Source organism: Brachypodium distachyon, chromosome 2 (assembly GCF_000005505.3).
Source record: "Brachypodium distachyon strain Bd21 chromosome 2, Brachypodium_distachyon_v3.0, whole genome shotgun sequence".
Lineage (NCBI taxonomy): Eukaryota > Viridiplantae > Streptophyta > Magnoliopsida > Poales > Poaceae > Brachypodium > Brachypodium distachyon.
Window position 1 is genome coordinate 48,295,578 of NC_016132.3, and position 16,257 is coordinate 48,311,834.

Genomic DNA, 16,257 nt, shown 5'->3' on the forward strand with positions numbered 1-16,257 from the left:
CGACATTGGAAAGGATTTTTTGTGGCGGAGGGACCAGACCAGAAAATACACTTTGCACATCATGAGTGGGCAAAGTAATACTAATAAGCTACCGATCACAAGTTGAGCGTGGTGCAGTATTAATATTTGGCGCCGGCCCCGGCCAAGTAGATTTGCCGAACTTGCACGTAAAGTGGGAGAGGGAGCTGTCAAGAAATATTTGAACAGAACAGTTAGCACGTCAATCAAAGAAAGTTAAACATGGAGAAAAACCTTGGCAGTAATCTCTCTTTGAGCAAAGCCTTGACACTAACCGCGTACTCGTTCGTGTCTCTGCTGGTGGTACCCCGGACCAAAATCATCGCTGCATCGAAAATAGACGTGTCAAAGCTAACAACAACACGAGTAAAACAGACAGGCAGGCTCATTGTCAAGGCACAGGAGGAATTTTAGAGGCAGTTCGTTAAACATGCGTGCAAACTATTGCATGCAGACCCACCACATAGGAATTTCCGCCCCTTGATCCTTTTTTTTGCAAACAAGTTGCAGCCTGCGTTAACCCACGGTTACTTCAAAACAGAGTTAACACCACACGTTTTAATTGACTTAATCCTGCCACAAAGTCAGGGGGCTTTTGACGGCGATCGCCATGCTCCACGGAATACACACACGGTCGCGAGTCGCGACCCTGTCGGCCAGCAGGCACGTCCAAGAGTTAAACCGAATCAGAAGCACCGATCGACCGACCGACCGACCGTGCTCGATCAAAAGCGGAGTAGGAGAGCCACAGTTTCGCGTAGCTAGCAAGCAGCTTCGTCGCAGTAGGATTCGCTGAACGGGGGGATAAGGAGGGCATCCAGCTGGAAGGACGTACAGTATCTAGCCGTCTAGCGTACATAGCCAGAGGTCCGAGGTCGGCACACACATAGAAGGCGGAGAATAGTGCTTTTTTCCCCCACCTGTGCCACTGAGCCGGCCAGCCGGCCCCGCGTATACAGCGAAGCTACCACGGACACTGCGGCCGGCCGGATTGGCCGCGCGTGCGTGCGACCGACCGGAGAGTCCGAGCTAGTAGATCTACTACTACTAGCCAGAGACTCGAGAATACCAGCAGTGGCCGGCTGGTGACTGGTGAGTGAATAGCAAGCAAAGCCTCTCTGCGTTGGTCGACCTCTTCGCCGCCCGTTCAGCTCCAGCGTCCAAAAGCAGGCCGATAAAATCCGTCCCTCTCCGGCTCGTTGTCCCCCTGTTGCACAAGAGGGAAAGGCCGCGAACGGGGCTTCCATTCCAGTATTCAACTACAGTAGCAGTTGCCTCGCTCGCCCTCGCGCCGCGTTCTTAGCTAGCACCGCGCGGTCCCGGCCGACGGACGCGCCAATGGCCGCCAACAGCTCCTCGTCCTACCCGCCCACCGCACGGCCCGCGCCGCGCGGCCCGCCCCCTCGCCCATTGTCCCCGCTCGGGGAGGCGGAGACGGCGAGCCACCACGGCGCCTCGGAGATGCGGCGCAAGGCCAGGAAGCAGAAGCAGGTGCGTCTGGTTGGCCTTTGGATCCGCCGGGGGCCGGGCTTTCCGGTTTAGGAGTAGTTCGTGGCTGTAACGGTTGCTCTCCATCTGAAGTTTTGGGTTGGGTATGTGTGTAGCTGTGGCCGAAGACGGTGCTGCGGAAGTGGCTCAACATCAAGTCGCCGGAATCCGACTTCAGCGCCGACGAGGGCGACACCGACAGCGAGTCCGAGTATGAAGGTGCATGATCCAGCCCCTCCCCTCCTTCGCCTCGACCATGGACTGCTTTAATTCCGTTGTTAAGCTATCATGTTCCCGCCGTCATCAGACGAAACCAGAATCCGGTGTGAAGTTTGTCGAATCGGCCAATGCATGCGGGCTCGATTGGTTCTAGTCCACACTGTTTATTTCTTTCTTTCTGTTTCTGGGGAAAAGAACTGTATGTGGATGGTTGCATCTTTCAGCACGACCTCGTCCATTCAGTTCAGCGATAAGTTCCTTGTTTTCCAGGCCAAAAACATTTATACAGGTGGGACGGTGGGAGTCAATTTCAAGGGGTTGCTAAAAATACTTTTGTTCAATTATTCTGCTCAATTTGATGGGCTGTCCCCTTTTGAGACCAAAAACTATTAACAAAGAAGAAATAGCAACCCAGGTTAATAGGATTGTACATCTATTCCCCCAGACTCAGTTATTGTCCTGTTGAGTTTCTTTTCTTTCTTTCTTTTTCTGGGAAGAGAATTTTTTACATTCATGAACTATCGACTGCTCTAACTCTTAAGCAAATGATTTTGCTTTGCTATGTTCCTCTATTTCTCAGAAAACACAAATTAAACGTCAGATTCGAAAAACAAGCAAAATTGCAATGTTTTTTCAAGTGAAATTTAAATGATAAGCTCAGCCAACTGGGTAAATTCAAACTTTGGAAAGGAAGTAAATTAACAAAATAGAAGGAGAGTCTATTCGTAGTTGCAAGAAGTACAATTGCACTTTGCTTTGTTGTCAATGTCTCTATAGATTTTGAGGGAAAATAGCAGGAGGGTGATACTAATGTGAAAATTAATTAAGAAGGCGAATAATTACAGAAGTCGAACAAAACCACAAAACGAAAATTACAAATAGTGATCAGACCACTCTTTAAACAGTGTCTCTTATATTTGGTCTTAGTAGTGTGATATAAGGTCATAACAGTTTCATATTCAGAGATTTGTTTCCAAGATTCAAAATATGTGGGTTGTGGGATGTCTTTGAATATTTTCCTGTCTCGAACATTCTGAAGTCCACGGGCACGGGCAGCCAATATAGTGATATCCATGGAAAAGGGTTGCCACTTTGTCAAGCCTCTATGGTGGTTTTCTTAAAAATAGTTGATTCCTTCTAGCAAAAATGAATTGCATAATATTATCTCCATGTCTAAATTTCAAGTTAGCATATGAATATATGATAATCCAGTGTCTAATAGTTTCATTTTTATAATGGCATTTTTGCAGAGATGTGTGGTTGGGAGCGCCAACAATTTGATCAGGAGAGAAGACTGCGTGGATTGGGTGCCCAGACGATTGGTAATTTAATGTTTTTCATAATTGTTTTATCAGGCAGCATATGTGTTTCACTTCCAAATGAACTATTGGAGCTACAGAAGAACTATGCTTGTTGGTTGTATCAAAGAGATATTCACATGAAAAATAGGTCCGTATCAAATAGGCTACCGTATTAATGGTCATAATTGCAAACTTTATTGTTGTTCAATCACAATGCTAATTTGCATCTTTTCTATAAGTAATGCTTTTAGTTTTTCTTCTTCCCTGCTGTACATTTCCAATCTGCTTGTGGTTGTCCTCGGTTATGATTCGGTGTGAATTAAAGTACCGCTTCTGGGAAACCAACATATACTTTTCTGCTCATTCACCAATTTTGCATGAGACCCATCTTCTTTGTGCCTCTGGAACACCAATCTTGTTGTACGAGAAGGCATATTTAGCTTTTCTTGCGCACTGATGCAATCTACCAAATATTGCAGATAGCCAAACCGAGGGTGTTCCGTACGGACTTAATAGAAGGCGCAAGTCAGAGACTCTTCGTGCTCAGTATATCGATGTCAAGGAACTAAGGTATGGATCTTTTCTCATTAATTCCAGCATTTTCTGGACCCTCAGCATTAAATGTTTAATTTTCTTATGCAATCTTAATATTTAATATAAGCTTAGTTAAATAACTGGTGATTGTTCCTTCAGATGTCTGTCTTGCATGGCATCAGGACTAAAATCAATAAAGTCTACTATGTTTGTTCTGTTACTATAACTTTTTATAAATTGTTGGTTTAATATGCAGGGTCTGCGTAGGAACATGGAATGTTGCAGGCAAACTTCCACCTAAAGATTTGAATATTCAAGAATGGTTGGATATGAAGGAGCCGGCTGATATATATGTTCTTGGGTAACTTCTCGAACCTCCCATGATAGTTTCTGAGAACCAAACCTCCCATGTTATTGAATGCAAAGAACATCAAGCCTTGAGCTGTCTCTTAACCTATTTTACCTCCAATTGTTGTGTGCACCAATGATTTTTATCACTTGTTCTTTACTAGGATTGTTGTTTCTCTTTTCTGTTTCATTCAATAAGATTGGCAATACTGGTAGTTCTCTTTTATTTTGTCTCATTTAATGAGATAATTTTAATGTTCTTTTTTCAGATTTCAAGAAATTGTTCCATTAAATGCTGGGAATATATTTGGTGCTGAAGACAACCGTCCTGTTTCAGCGTGGGAACATATCATTCGTGAAACACTGAATAAGATTAGTCCAGATAAACCAAAATATAAAAGTCACAGTGATCCTCCGTCTCCATCAAGGTTCAAGCCATCTGATGATGCTCTTGCGATGGAAGATGAACTCAATAGTGAGTCTGACAGCGAAAGTGGCGGAGAAGTGCACCCATTGAACGAACAAGATTTTGTGGTTGTTGTTGGTGATGATGGTATTCATAGCAACACACATGAACACTCCACTTTTGCTCCTGATGAAGCTATACTACAAGGCGATAACTTCAGCAGGTTGCCTTCAGTAAAGACTTTCAGTAGATCCCATAACATAAGTTTCAAAGACTATGCATGCAACTTAGAAGAGTCGATCAACCAAAAGATGTTAACAAAAACACTCAGTCACTCAGAGAGGCTTGGCATGATTTGGCCCGAACAGCCATTGGATATGTTGGTGCAGTGTCTTCCAGACAGCACACAAGCGTTTACTTCTGGGAAGGCATTAAAAACACATTTTTCTTTCAAATCAGTTAATGCAGATTCCTGTGCTTTTCCAGAGGACAGTGTACTTCATGGTTTAAACATTGACAGTGTGGTAGCTAAAGCGAAAAGATCATACTTTGTAAGGATAATAAGCAAGCAGATGGTTGGAGTATTTCTTTCAATATGGGTACGAAGGAGCCTGCGAAAGCACATTCAGAATGTGAAAGTATCAACTGTAGGTGTAGGTGCTATGGGCTACATTGGTAATAAGGCAAGTTTTTATGGATCATCCTCCTCACCATGTTGTTGCACAAACTAAGAAAAAAGATGCATGCACGTAGGCATTGGGACAATTCCACTTCTTCACTACTTCTAATGTTTCTATCACCTTTCTCAAATACTGAGGAACGGAGTGCATTTTTGTTTAACGCCCAAAGCTTTCACTTTGAGCAGTTACCGTTTCACTTACATTTACTATACATCACTACACCATTGTATTAATTATGAATTACGATGATGTGCTAAACTTTCCTTACTTCAACATGCTCCAGGGATCAATATCAGTAAGCATGTCAGTATATCAAACACACTTCTGCTTTATATGTTGCCACCTGACCTCTGGAGAAAAGGATGGCGATGAACTAAAAAGGAATGCTGATGTGCAAGACATCCATCGAAGGACAATATTTAATCCAGTTTCCAGAGTGAGCACCCCTAAGACAATATATGATCACGAGTAAGTTAAAAAAAACTTGTATCTTTCAACAAATAGCTGCTACCCTTCGAATTTCTAAAGTTCCTTCTGTGAGCCTAAACTGGTTGCATCCTGGTGATTTCTTAGATGTATTTGAGGCCTTTGTGCTCTATTTTTTTCATACTTTTGCTTGCAAGACATGCTGCCAAAAATTATGGTTGTGTGCATCTATGCAGAGGCCAAGGCGAGGCCTCCTTTTCAGAAAAGTAAAGTAAAATATAGAATCTGGTCAATACAAGGAGTGGTGACCCAAATTTTGAGACATGCATGCAACTAATTTGGGCACGCAAAGCTCTCAGCCTCTCACTTGGATCATGTTGGCGTGCCACCCCTTTATATAGAGAGCCAACTCTTGCCTCTTTCACAATCCACCCTCCCACAACCTGACAACCGCAAGTCTCGATTTGAAGCATCAGTTGATTAATTATCACCAATGGCGCCCCAGCAGCACAAGACCACTGTGGTCGCGCTGTTCCTCGCCATCGCTCTCTTGGCGGGGCCAGCCACCGTAGCCTCTAGGCCTTCCGGTGAGATCCCGTCCGAGGAGCAAACGCTCATCGAAAAGATCAATGTGGCCTTCAAGACGGCGCGCGATGCTGCCAACAGCGCTCCGCCTGACGACAAATTCCTCGTGTTCCAGGCCACCTTTGACAAAGCCCTCAAGGATAGCATGGCTGGTGCGACCGCTGATGCTGCCAAGTGCGTCCCCAAGCTTGATGCTGCCTTCAGGCAGGCCTACGACGCCACCATCGCTGCCACACCCGGGCAGAAGTACGATGTGTTTATAGCTGCCTTGACGGAGGCCTTCCGTGCCATGGCCGGCGCTGTGGAGGCCCACGGCATCAAGCCAGCTGCCGAGGAAATGAAAGCAAAGATCCCCGATGCCGAGCAAAAAATCATCGACAAGATCGATGCAGCCTTCAAGACGGCCGCCACTGCTGCCAACACTGCTCTGCCCGCCGACAAGTTCCCCGTGTTTGAGACCACCTTTAACAAGGCCCTCCAGGAGAGCATGGCCGGCATGTCCATCGATGGCAAGGCCTACACTGATTACAAATTCATCCCACCGCTTGACGCCGCCTTCAAGGAGGCCTACGCTTCAACTGTCGCCGCCAAGCCTGAAGTCAAGTACGCCGTGTTTGAAGCTGCCTTAACCAAGGCCATTGGTGCCATGGCTGAAGCCGAGAAGGCTGCCTCTACCAAGCCCGCTGCCTGATACTACCAAGGACGTGTGCGTTGCGACAGATAAACAAAATGTGCTGTTTGGTGTTGGTAGCAAATCGGGGCGGTCGGTATGACCTTGAAGTGATCAGACCATCACCATCAACTTCCTTTTTATCTTAAATACATGCTGCTATTTTTGTTTTGTTTTTTTCTATCTTCTAGCAGTTCATTTTGTACTTATTTAAATATTTGAGGCGGAAGGGAAAAAATGATGAAGTGCATACTTGCTTTGCACACAGTAAGAATTTAACTTTGACCTATAGGTCTGTCTAGCTTAATGTGGTTAAGCATAATTGGATTCTGGTATACTACATCAAACTTTAGGGATATCTAATATTTTGTATTATTTCAGAAGGATTCTCTGGTTAGGGGATCTCAATTATAGGATCAACTTATCATATGACAAAACACATGAATTCATATCCAACCAGGACTGGAATGGGTTGTTTTTGAAAGACCAGGTAAACTTTAGAAGCATATTGTGAAATACTCCTCCACACATTCTAGCTCACAATTTCCCTCTGTGATAGCTAAGAGTAGAACTGAGGAAAGGGCGTCTATTCGATGGGTGGACGGAAGGAGTTATCAGCTTTCCTCCAACATATAAGTACAAGTTTAACTCAAAGAAGTACACAAGCGATGAGCCAAAATCTGGAAGGAGGACACCTGCATGGTATACAGTCTGATCACCATATATAAACTACTGTCACAAGATCATATTTAACTGCACCTGCAACCTACTCGTTTTTCTTTCTTTTCTTTCTTTATGAACAACAGCCGCCTTGATGTGTGCTAACAGAAAACTTCCTCGTCTACCTCTGTAGGTGCGACCGGATTCTTTCGTATGGCACTGGAATGAGGTTATTGTCCTACGAGGCAATTGATATGCGACTATCTGATCACCGCCCTGTTAAGGCCGTGTACACGGTGGATATCGAGGTTTTCAGTCCCAGAAAGTTGCAGAGAGCCCTCACCTTTACAGATGCAGAGGTTGAGGATCGACTGTCCTCCGAGGACGAGTGCATCTCCGGAATCTACACCCTCGGGCTATCGTAAGTCCAGATGTTTAACATCTGGGCCATTTGTGTAGTGAATGAAGTTTGTAATACAGACGCCGGCTGCCGCTTAACCCTGTCCGGCCATGGCCTCTTGGCTGTGTGCTGAGACGAGGCTTCTTGTTGTGCGGTGCCTCCCCTGTTTTCTTGTCGTGTGCATCTTTGAGTTTAAGAAACAGTAATGCCATATGTAATGATCACCCCAGTTGTAATTACACCATTGGATACTGTAATTAAAGTTCCAGGTTCCAGGCAGGCTGATTGTGCAGTTCAGTTTCGTAACTTCTCCGGTGCTTGATTCCCTCTCCGCCTTGTGTCGAGATGATCTTGTATTGAAACGCACTCGCACGGCTGGCCACGGTGCGTGCGATTGGGTGCGTTGGGGTCGTGGATGGAGCAGCGGCAGCGGAGGAAGAGGATTCGGGAGAATGTCGCGCTCGCATGACGTTTTGTTGGTGGCGGCTGCCGCCCCCGCGGGGCAAGGGAAGGCACAGCCGCACGCGCGTACGGACGGGCGACTAGTGTCGTGGATGCCCAGGAACCTGCGATTGCGATCGTGCACCGAGCCGTCATGTGCGCTGTGGCCCAGCCCAATTTACTTTCGCTTCTCCGGTCTCGGATATGGCCTGCCTGACTGAACTGCAGGCCCTACAGGCTACAGCACACAAAGATGACATGCCGTTTTCCTTTTTTCGGTTTTGAATCGAGCCTTCAAATTATAACCCGTTTTCCCCGTGACGAAAACCTCCAAACTACATTCCATCCTGATATATTTTGTTGAACTTAAGAAAACAACGAGGAGTTTCCTTAACGTGCTGAAAACACTGTCACTCAGTGTGGGCATAAAACCCGACACCAGAAAACCGAACCCGAAAAATCCGGATACGAACCCGAATAACCCGAAGCTCGGAATATATCAGGAGCTAACTCGGGTTTGAAACAGGAAAGCCCGAATTTAATTCAGGAATTTCGGGTTTGAATTTTTTTTTAGAACCGTCTTGTTTTATTGATTCATAGAAGAAAGTACAGTAGATCGAAACAACGAACATAAGGAACAAAAATCCATTATAGAACTAAAAGCTCCATCATGTTCTTTCGAAATCAACATCTCTAGATCCATCTTCCGCATCTTGACGTTCTCTATATAACCGGTAACGGAATTGCGGAACACCATACTTGCACAAGCTGGACTAACCTTATAGGTTTTAAAAAGCCACTTGAGTCGCCCACCTCAAACAAAAGGAACCTAAGATCGTTGAACGCAACATGACCGGGGACACCCCCCTTACAAGGCAAGCTGTGAAACTGCTTCTCCATTGATGAATTGACAAGGAAAAAAACTAAAAACACCAAAAGAAGAATTGCGAGAATCACTGACTCCATGGAGTAGGACGCGACGCCTACGGCAGGACGGGGACGGAGTCAGGACATAAATCTTCTCGACGACGCCATCTCCACCGTCAAGATGCTACCGCGAAGAGCACACAAATCTAATCAAGAAACTGCAAAACTGATGCCAGACGTCGATTCGTGATTCCCCCCGTCTCTCAATGCTGAAACGGCAGTCGGAGACGAGGAGAACCACTGAAGATTGAAATTTTCTTCAACAAGGACGGCTAGGTCTTCTCTCGACGGCTGGGTTTCATGCCGTGGGCAGATAAAATTTCGGGTTTGAATGTACGGTACCCGAATTGACCCCCGAACTAAGTTAAAAGCGGAGCGCAGCAGCCAAATACAAAATATTCACCTCAGGCCCATGCTACTCTCAGCCCACGAACGCTCTCCTTTTGCACGCATGCAGCAGCAGCAAGTTGGCCCTGGTTAGCTTGCCAGCCGCGGCAACTCCCCGACCCCCATCCTCCTCGTCTTCTGCAGTCGTTCGCTTCATGGCGACGTTGCGAGAGGCACGGTGAAGTTGGCGATCATCTCCACCTCTCGCAGTCACGCATGAGCTGTAATAGGGATTACCCGAAGCCCGAACCCAAAATATCGGGTTAACATTTTTCTAGGCAAAACTCGGGTTCATTTTGTGAAACCCGAAATTTCTATATCCCGAATTTCCTGACCCGAAATATCGGGTAAACCCGCACGCCCAACCTGTGTCTATATCCCGAACGCCCAGCAAGTATTATGGACATGCAGAAGGTACACACTGTTTCTGCAGTTCAGTCATGTGCGTTGTACAGCACAATGGAGGAGCTGTCTCCAATACACCCCAAGCACAAAATCAAGTTCGCTATTTTACTTTTTTTTAGGAGATCTATTTATATATATATATTCTCTGTTAAGTGTACAGAACCTAGCAAGTAGCAACAACAGGACTAGCACCAGTGCACCACCAGCGGCGCTTAGCGAAACTGAACATACAAAAATGCAACTCCGGGGATTCATCCTCGCTGCGTTCACGTTATAGACAAGCAAATCAAAATCTCCCATAGATAGCTGAGCCTTATGAAGTTTCGGCATGAGAAGTTGAGAACTCCTGATCCCGAAACCGGCTTCTACTTCTTCGTCATCTGCTTCTTTCACATCGATCCTTCCTGTCCTGACCCAGCCAGGGGATGTGTGTGTGCGTCAGTAACACTGCACATGATTATGTGCAGCCCCAGGCCATCAGGGAGTCACTGATCGCCATGGGCTTATTTCATAGTTTTTTCATGAAGTTAGGACCACAGGCTTCTTCTGCCAGTACTGCTCGAATCTCTGCCTTGCGTACTCCTTGTAATCGAAGTCGATATCGTTGACATGATCCTGCATAAAAATGGAAGTTAGAAGATAGCAGTGTGCAGCACATATGTTTACACTACTCACAGGATTTGGGAACTTGGGACATGAACTCACCGATATTATTCCCCAGAGACCCCAAACCAGATGACTGGCGAGTGTGTACTTGTCAATGCTCTGAAGCAGATTCTGCACCTCTTCCGCTTCAGGTTCCTCGCCTGCTTAACAAAATTGTATCAGCATCAAAGAAGTCACCGGACGATCAAACCAAGTAGTGGAGTTTGTACTTACCAGAAGTGCTCAGGTAAGTCTTCACGAAACGCCTCTGCTCATCAATGTCTGTCACATTGTACAAAATTAACCGATAAGCTTTGCTGCAGGCCGAAACCAAAATATACTACGTACTAGTAAAAGCTACATGCGGCGATAACTTTGCATGGAATGGGAAATGCAATACCTGGATATTTACTGTAGTCCAGTACATGAGGCTTTTCTGAATGGTAGTCAGCTGCCATCTCGCAGAAATGGTTAGCGATGTCGTATGCAACTGGGTTGAAGCTTGCATACTCGTAATCCTGTAAGCACACCAGAGGAGACAAGATCATCAAACTAGCTTGCCTACAATAAATATAGTAAAGGTTTTGGACAGTTTGTTACAAGGTGGAACAAAACTTCAGATTTCCTTGAGGAACTGCCATGTGCCATGACAGGTTGGTACACAGAAGAAACAACAAGAAAAGAAAGCATCGATGCTTCCTATAGTACTTAGTTTCCAAGAATAAAACTCTATTTTTAGTAGAGGCGTGACACCTTAGAATGTCGATGGGCAAGGGAACAAAGCAATTGAAAACATCCCTGCCGGTACACACCAAACAAGAATATTTCTAACACTCAAGGTAATATGGAATTACTGTGAATGCAGAGTACTTACAATGATGGTCAGCATGTTGGTCTCTTCATCAATCATGATGTTGCCATACTGGAGATCGTTGTGGCAGAAACCGATCCAGTGGTGGTAATCCCCTGAAAATTCTTTCTCCAATGTGGCGATCTCGTCCTCCAAGCAATCCAAGCGTAGTTCGTTCGCTTGATCAGTTGGGCACAGGTTCTTGGCAGTTTTGAGCCAGTTCCTTGATCAATGAGACAATATTAGTTCAGTATCGTACTTATGAAGTACTATAATAACCTTACCTAATACAGCAGTCATTAGTCGAAAAAAAATGTCCTTACTTCAGTCTGTCCCAAAGGAGCACATGCTTCGGACCAGGCATATCAAGGTTGTGAAATTCCCTCAATTTTGTGGCCACCAGAGCTGAAATTTCAGGATCGCGTAGGTCGGCAGCTGACAGTGTCTGAAAGAAACGGATGGTATTAGCTTGTGTTTACTGCTTACTAACATAACAGATGGAACTTTATCTATGGATAACTTTAGCGAAAAGAGAAAACTGATAGCACTGCACCGTATTCCATGCCCATCCTTTTTGCTCACCCGAGAAAACGGCATAAGATACGTTCGCATAAGATACTCCCTTTTATGAGAGCGACACGGATAATAAAAGTGAACTGGATAAAAACTAAAAGAACGGCTCTCTGGCACACTCCAATTTTTAGCTGCAACACAATTCACATTTTAAAGGGACTTAGAAAGGGAACGGGACCATGAATATTGCCTAAGCTACTTCGTTCTGAACGTACTTTACCACCAACTCTGCTAGCAATAGCATTGCCGCTTGGTCATCGTCCTACTTTCTGAAGTCCAATCAATTAGTTTCAGTCCATAGCTTTTCTGAGAGAGACGTTGTCCTGTGGTCGTATCTACAGTTACCTTCGACTACTTGGCATGCAAATTCAACACCTCGTGTTCGTTTTCCTTCATTTTAGTTTTTCAACAAGCACTATACAGCGTCATCAGCCATTGACTTTGCACCACCAATTTGTTGACGTGACAAGAAATAATAATTAATCTAAGAAGAGAGATTTCTTTGATCGATGACATAGCCTTGCAACTTGCAAGCTTCCTACCCCCAGGCACAAACATCTCTAGAAGCTGTCGCTACTCGCTGGTGCAAAAAGAAAAGGTAGCTTGCGACTAAGTCGCATGAGGCATAAACAAACTCCTGTTAAACGGGAGTTCATTGACTAATGGCTTGAAGTAACATCTTTTCAACTGATGGATAAGACTTGAAGTATAGGAAATATCTAAAAATTCAGAATGCTATATTCCCACGGCAACGAACGAGAACCACACTGTGATAATTATAGTCGGTCCCATACCAGTAGAATCTCAGAGTATCAAGAAAGCAGTAGTTTAAGCCTAAATTTAAGTTGACAAGAACAAATTCCAGACTCCCGGTTAACTTGAGCACTAAATTTCCGGGCAAAAAAAAGCTTGAGCACTAAATTTACCGAAATTGCAAGCGCACTAAAACTAATAGAATCATTCGTACAAGGGAAGAAAAGTGCCATCAAAATCGCTGAAACTGGGGCGTTTTAAGAGTTCATGGAAGAAACAGAGGATATCGCCGCTGCCAAAATGGCCTTAGAATCTCCGTCAGAAAGAAGAAAAATCAAGAGGAAGAATACAACCAGGGGAGGTCCGCCGGCCTAGTCCAAGAGAAGAAGAGCTGGGTATTTTGTTTAGACGCGGCGTGTGAGTTGGCATGAGCACCTACCCGGGCGTGGATGAACTCCTCGACGCGGCCGTTGGGGAAACGGCCGAGGAGGCGGGGTCCCTGGCCGTGGCGGGACATGCACTCGAAGGTGCGCAGCTCGTCCTCGCGGTCGAAGAAGAGCTCCACGCCGTCGCCGTAAATCCGCACCAGCACCTTCCTGATCTCCCGCTCCTTGAGCGCCTCCTTCTCCTTCTCGCCGCCCGCGGCCGCCGCAGGGGCGGTGAGCCAGCGCACCTGGTACACCTCGTTGGTCATGGCGCCCTTGAGCGGCACCACCTCCAGCGCCCGGCAGTCCGCCACGTTCGGCCACGCCGCCGCCAGCTCGTGCAGGAGCCGCCTCGCCTCCTTGGGGATCCGAGCCGCCTCCGCCGCCCGCTGCACCTGCGCCTGCACCGCCTGGCTCTGGTTCTCGATCGCCACCATCCTCGCTGATCGCCTTGGGTTCCTCTTGTGTTCTCGCGCGCGCGCGATTAAGCGCCAAGAGGAATGGAGTAGTGGAAGAATTGGAGGATTAATTTGGTGCTGTGTTCTTTGTTTTTTTTTTGTTTTCCTGAAGCTAAGCGAGATTAGAGAGAAACGTTGCAACTGTGAGTAACAACGATTTTTTGTTCTCCTTCGGGATTCTGTGGTTTGCCTTGTTTCGGTGTGGTTTTCTGCTTCCGGGCTACAGAGGGCGCGCGCGTATAAATAGAGTCCGTTGCGCAAGGTTTTGCAGATGCCCCCCTTCAAAGTTTTTACGAATTGTGTGCACTAGAAGGGCGTATCTTTGGTCAATGGTCTAGCAACCGTCTCCTTCACCGCGTTTGTTGCTCCTTAATGGGGAGGGTTTGCCAGCTAAATTAATCAGTCCACTGTGGGTGACACTTATAACCTTTGCTGTAAGCTTATAACTCAGTTTGCTTCCGAGAGCCTGAAATGCATGATCAAATATGGGATCTTGAATTCTTGATTCCAATTTCGATCCAAACAAAAGAAATGTGAGTCATCAAGCGCCACTTGTACAGACTGTTATCCAACATGTCCGATCCGATCACGCGTGGAGGTGGGGTTGATTAGCGAGAGCTCAGTGGCCGCGGTAGCCACGCGTGCCTCCTTCTGCCCGTCACATCTCTGCAGCATGGTTTGCGAACACCGGCGGACGGGAGTAAAAACTTTGAGGTTGATTGTCAATGGGAAGGAAAATGTATGCACTTTACTCTTGAGACCGCGCAAAATGAAGCGGTCTTTCTGTCGAGACACCGGTCTTATTCTGTTCTAGCATTTCGCGCATAGCTCACATGTTGGAATGATAATCTAGTGAGAAGCACATGTGCTATATATGCTCATCTACGCGCCAAAATAATTAACTATCAGCTGTGTTAAGTTAACCGGCCATGTACACGCACAGGGCACAGGCTCGAGTAGTGTTTTCCTCGTGTTTCTCGACATGGAACCGCATAAAACGTCAAATATTTAACGCATCATCTCTTTTGCACCGGGTCACGTGCAAGGAAAAATGCAGGAACTTTTCTGTAATATGTCATGCTCGGGTCCTTTTCCGAACAGTCGCGCTCCAAGATTCCCGAAATAAAAACCAGAGCGCGTACCTGTGTGGTGCTAAAAGGAGATCACACCGCCGCGTGTCGCCCATATCGCCAAGTGAGTACCAGAAATTTGCCAGCGCTACATGCCAACTTTGGTAGCGTCAGAATTTACAAGGGAGAAAACGTGTGATATCTTGTCCTCTCGCCGAAACGAGGCAAAGGCTCTCTCTGATCTGGCCGGCTTGGAGATGGAACATTTTTTTTTCCGGATGCATTCAGAGATCGCGAAAAACACTCCCTACAGCAATGCATATGGCTGGTTTTCGTATCTCGTATTACTCCCTCCATCACATATTAAGTGTTTCAAATTTACCAAAATTTAAATATGTTTATAAAGAAAAAATCTAAATACATGAAATATTTCGTCATTTAATATATGTAATACTGTACCAAAAGTCTGGACACAAGGGGACGACGAGCCTTACGTCTGTCAGTCAGACGGTGCACTGCGTACAAGATGCAAAAGTCAAACGTACGTGACGAGGAGGTGGCCGATGGATAAGCCTGGACGCGAACCAAAGGACTAATCTATACGTGTGTAGGCGCGGGCGGGCGGCCCATCAGCTTTACGATAATCCAACGGAGACAACGATGAGTAGTTCGTGGGAATGATATGAACATGGATGCACCGAATTCTGGCCGTCAACCAGCTGAATAATTTAACCGAGCCTTCTTTTTATCGGATGTTCCACAGGGCCCTAGCTTCTGTTTGACCAACATGTAGGGCAGTACATGATCGTCCCCCGACGAAAGTGCGATGAACTGTGGTCTTTGCCTCTTTGGGGACCAAGATCTACGTGAATCTAGCTAGCTAGATGCCTAAAAGCTTACCTAAGAAATGTTCTCGCCTTCTTCTTCAGCGGTCTGCAAGCGTTAGCTTTTGGGGAAATCTCGCGCATCATTCGCTACAGGAATCCAATTCCCCAAAGTGACGTTTCAAAAAAAAAAAATCCCCAAAGTGACGTACCAAAAAAGCCAGTAGCATACTGGAACAGATGATCATTTGACCGTTCTGCACCATCCATGCGTGTTGCCGTCCTGTCCCCACTGGATTCTGCCGCAGCGGTGCTCTGGACCTCTGCTTTTATTTTAGCAGTTCAAGCAGAGACGTGACATTGAGTGACCAATATGTCCCCAAATCATATCGCTTAGAACAGTTTTCGATCAATCATTCCGTCCAGAAAAAAGATAAACCGCTGATCAACCAAGTGGAAATATTCTGATTCGGGGAGAGATGGCTTCTGCAATTAGCCAAGTCGCTAACAGAAAGTTGGGTCAACCTACTGCTGTTGGTCTTTTAATTTGGTAGATGAATATCAGTGCATCTTGATATCGTGCTCGAGACTCGAGAGATCTTCCACCACGGCACCACCGCATGGGCATTCGTTACCAGTGGTTGAAACAGCTCCTACAAAAGTGAGAAGAGATGGGAAATTATCGGCCTATCTTTTGAAGTTCCCGATCTTTTGATATTTTGAGGATCGTGATAAGCTCCAACAGGTTGTTTCGAAAAAGATGG

At 45.9% G+C, this 16,257-nt stretch overlaps 2 protein-coding genes across 4 annotated transcripts; one reads left to right on the top strand and one right to left on the bottom strand.

Moving 5' to 3' along the window:
• Positions 1-875: 875 nt before the first annotated feature.
• Positions 876-8,041, top strand: LOC100824997 (type IV inositol polyphosphate 5-phosphatase 3). Of its 3 annotated transcripts, XM_003569641.4 has the most exons (10): positions 895-1,509; positions 1,623-1,725; positions 2,976-3,047; positions 3,506-3,596; positions 3,817-3,921; positions 4,178-4,997; positions 5,278-5,462; positions 7,057-7,165; positions 7,235-7,377; positions 7,529-8,041. In XM_003569641.4, the coding sequence occupies exons 1-10, from the start codon at positions 1,357-1,359 to the stop codon at positions 7,758-7,760; spliced, it is 2,013 nt and encodes a 670-aa protein (XP_003569689.2). In that variant the 5' UTR covers positions 895-1,356; the 3' UTR covers positions 7,761-8,041. The 3 variants fall into 3 exon arrangements, with proteins under 3 accessions (XP_024315282.1, XP_010232242.1, XP_003569689.2); XM_010233940.3 differs by lacking the exon at positions 7,529-8,041 and having other exon boundaries at positions 882-1,509; positions 7,245-7,333; XM_024459514.1 differs by lacking the exons at positions 7,057-7,165; positions 7,235-7,377; positions 7,529-8,041 and adding an exon at positions 6,121-6,400 and having other exon boundaries at positions 876-1,509.
• Positions 8,042-9,983: 1,942 nt separating this feature from the next.
• Positions 9,984-13,828, bottom strand: LOC100824694 (probable choline kinase 2). The gene is made up of 7 exons (XM_003569640.4): positions 13,156-13,828; positions 11,714-11,835; positions 11,415-11,613; positions 10,941-11,058; positions 10,775-10,822; positions 10,601-10,701; positions 9,984-10,510 (listed from the first exon to the last, which is right to left on the bottom strand). The coding sequence occupies exons 1-7, from the start codon at positions 13,576-13,578 to the stop codon at positions 10,415-10,417; spliced, it is 1,107 nt and encodes a 368-aa protein (XP_003569688.1). The 5' UTR covers positions 13,579-13,828; the 3' UTR covers positions 9,984-10,414.
• Positions 13,829-16,257: the final 2,429 nt, after the last annotated feature.

What these genes read in the sequence shown, in the direction of transcription:
- LOC100824997 (XM_003569641.4), top strand. Translation starts at nt 1,357, where the DNA reads ATGGCCGCCAACAGCTCCTCGTCCTACCCGCCCACCGCACGGCCCGCG. An exon ending in CAGCGAGTCCGAGTATGAAG is followed by an intron (nt 1,726 to 2,975) that starts GTGCATGATCCA and finishes GCATTTTTGCAG; the next exon opens with AGATGTGTGGTTGGGAGCGC. An exon ending in ATCGATGTCAAGGAACTAAG is followed by an intron (nt 3,597 to 3,816) that starts GTATGGATCTTT and finishes TTTAATATGCAG; the next exon opens with GGTCTGCGTAGGAACATGGA.
- LOC100824694 (XM_003569640.4), bottom strand. Translation starts at nt 13,578, where the DNA reads ATGGTGGCGATCGAGAACCAGAGCCAGGCGGTGCAGGCGCAGGTGCAG. An exon ending in GGACTACAGTAAATATCCAG is followed by an intron (nt 10,823 to 10,940) that starts GTATTGCATTTC and finishes ACAATGTGACAG; the next exon opens with ACATTGATGAGCAGAGGCGT. An exon ending in GACTTACCTGAGCACTTCTG is followed by an intron (nt 10,702 to 10,774) that starts GTAAGTACAAAC and finishes TTTGTTAAGCAG; the next exon opens with GCGAGGAACCTGAAGCGGAA.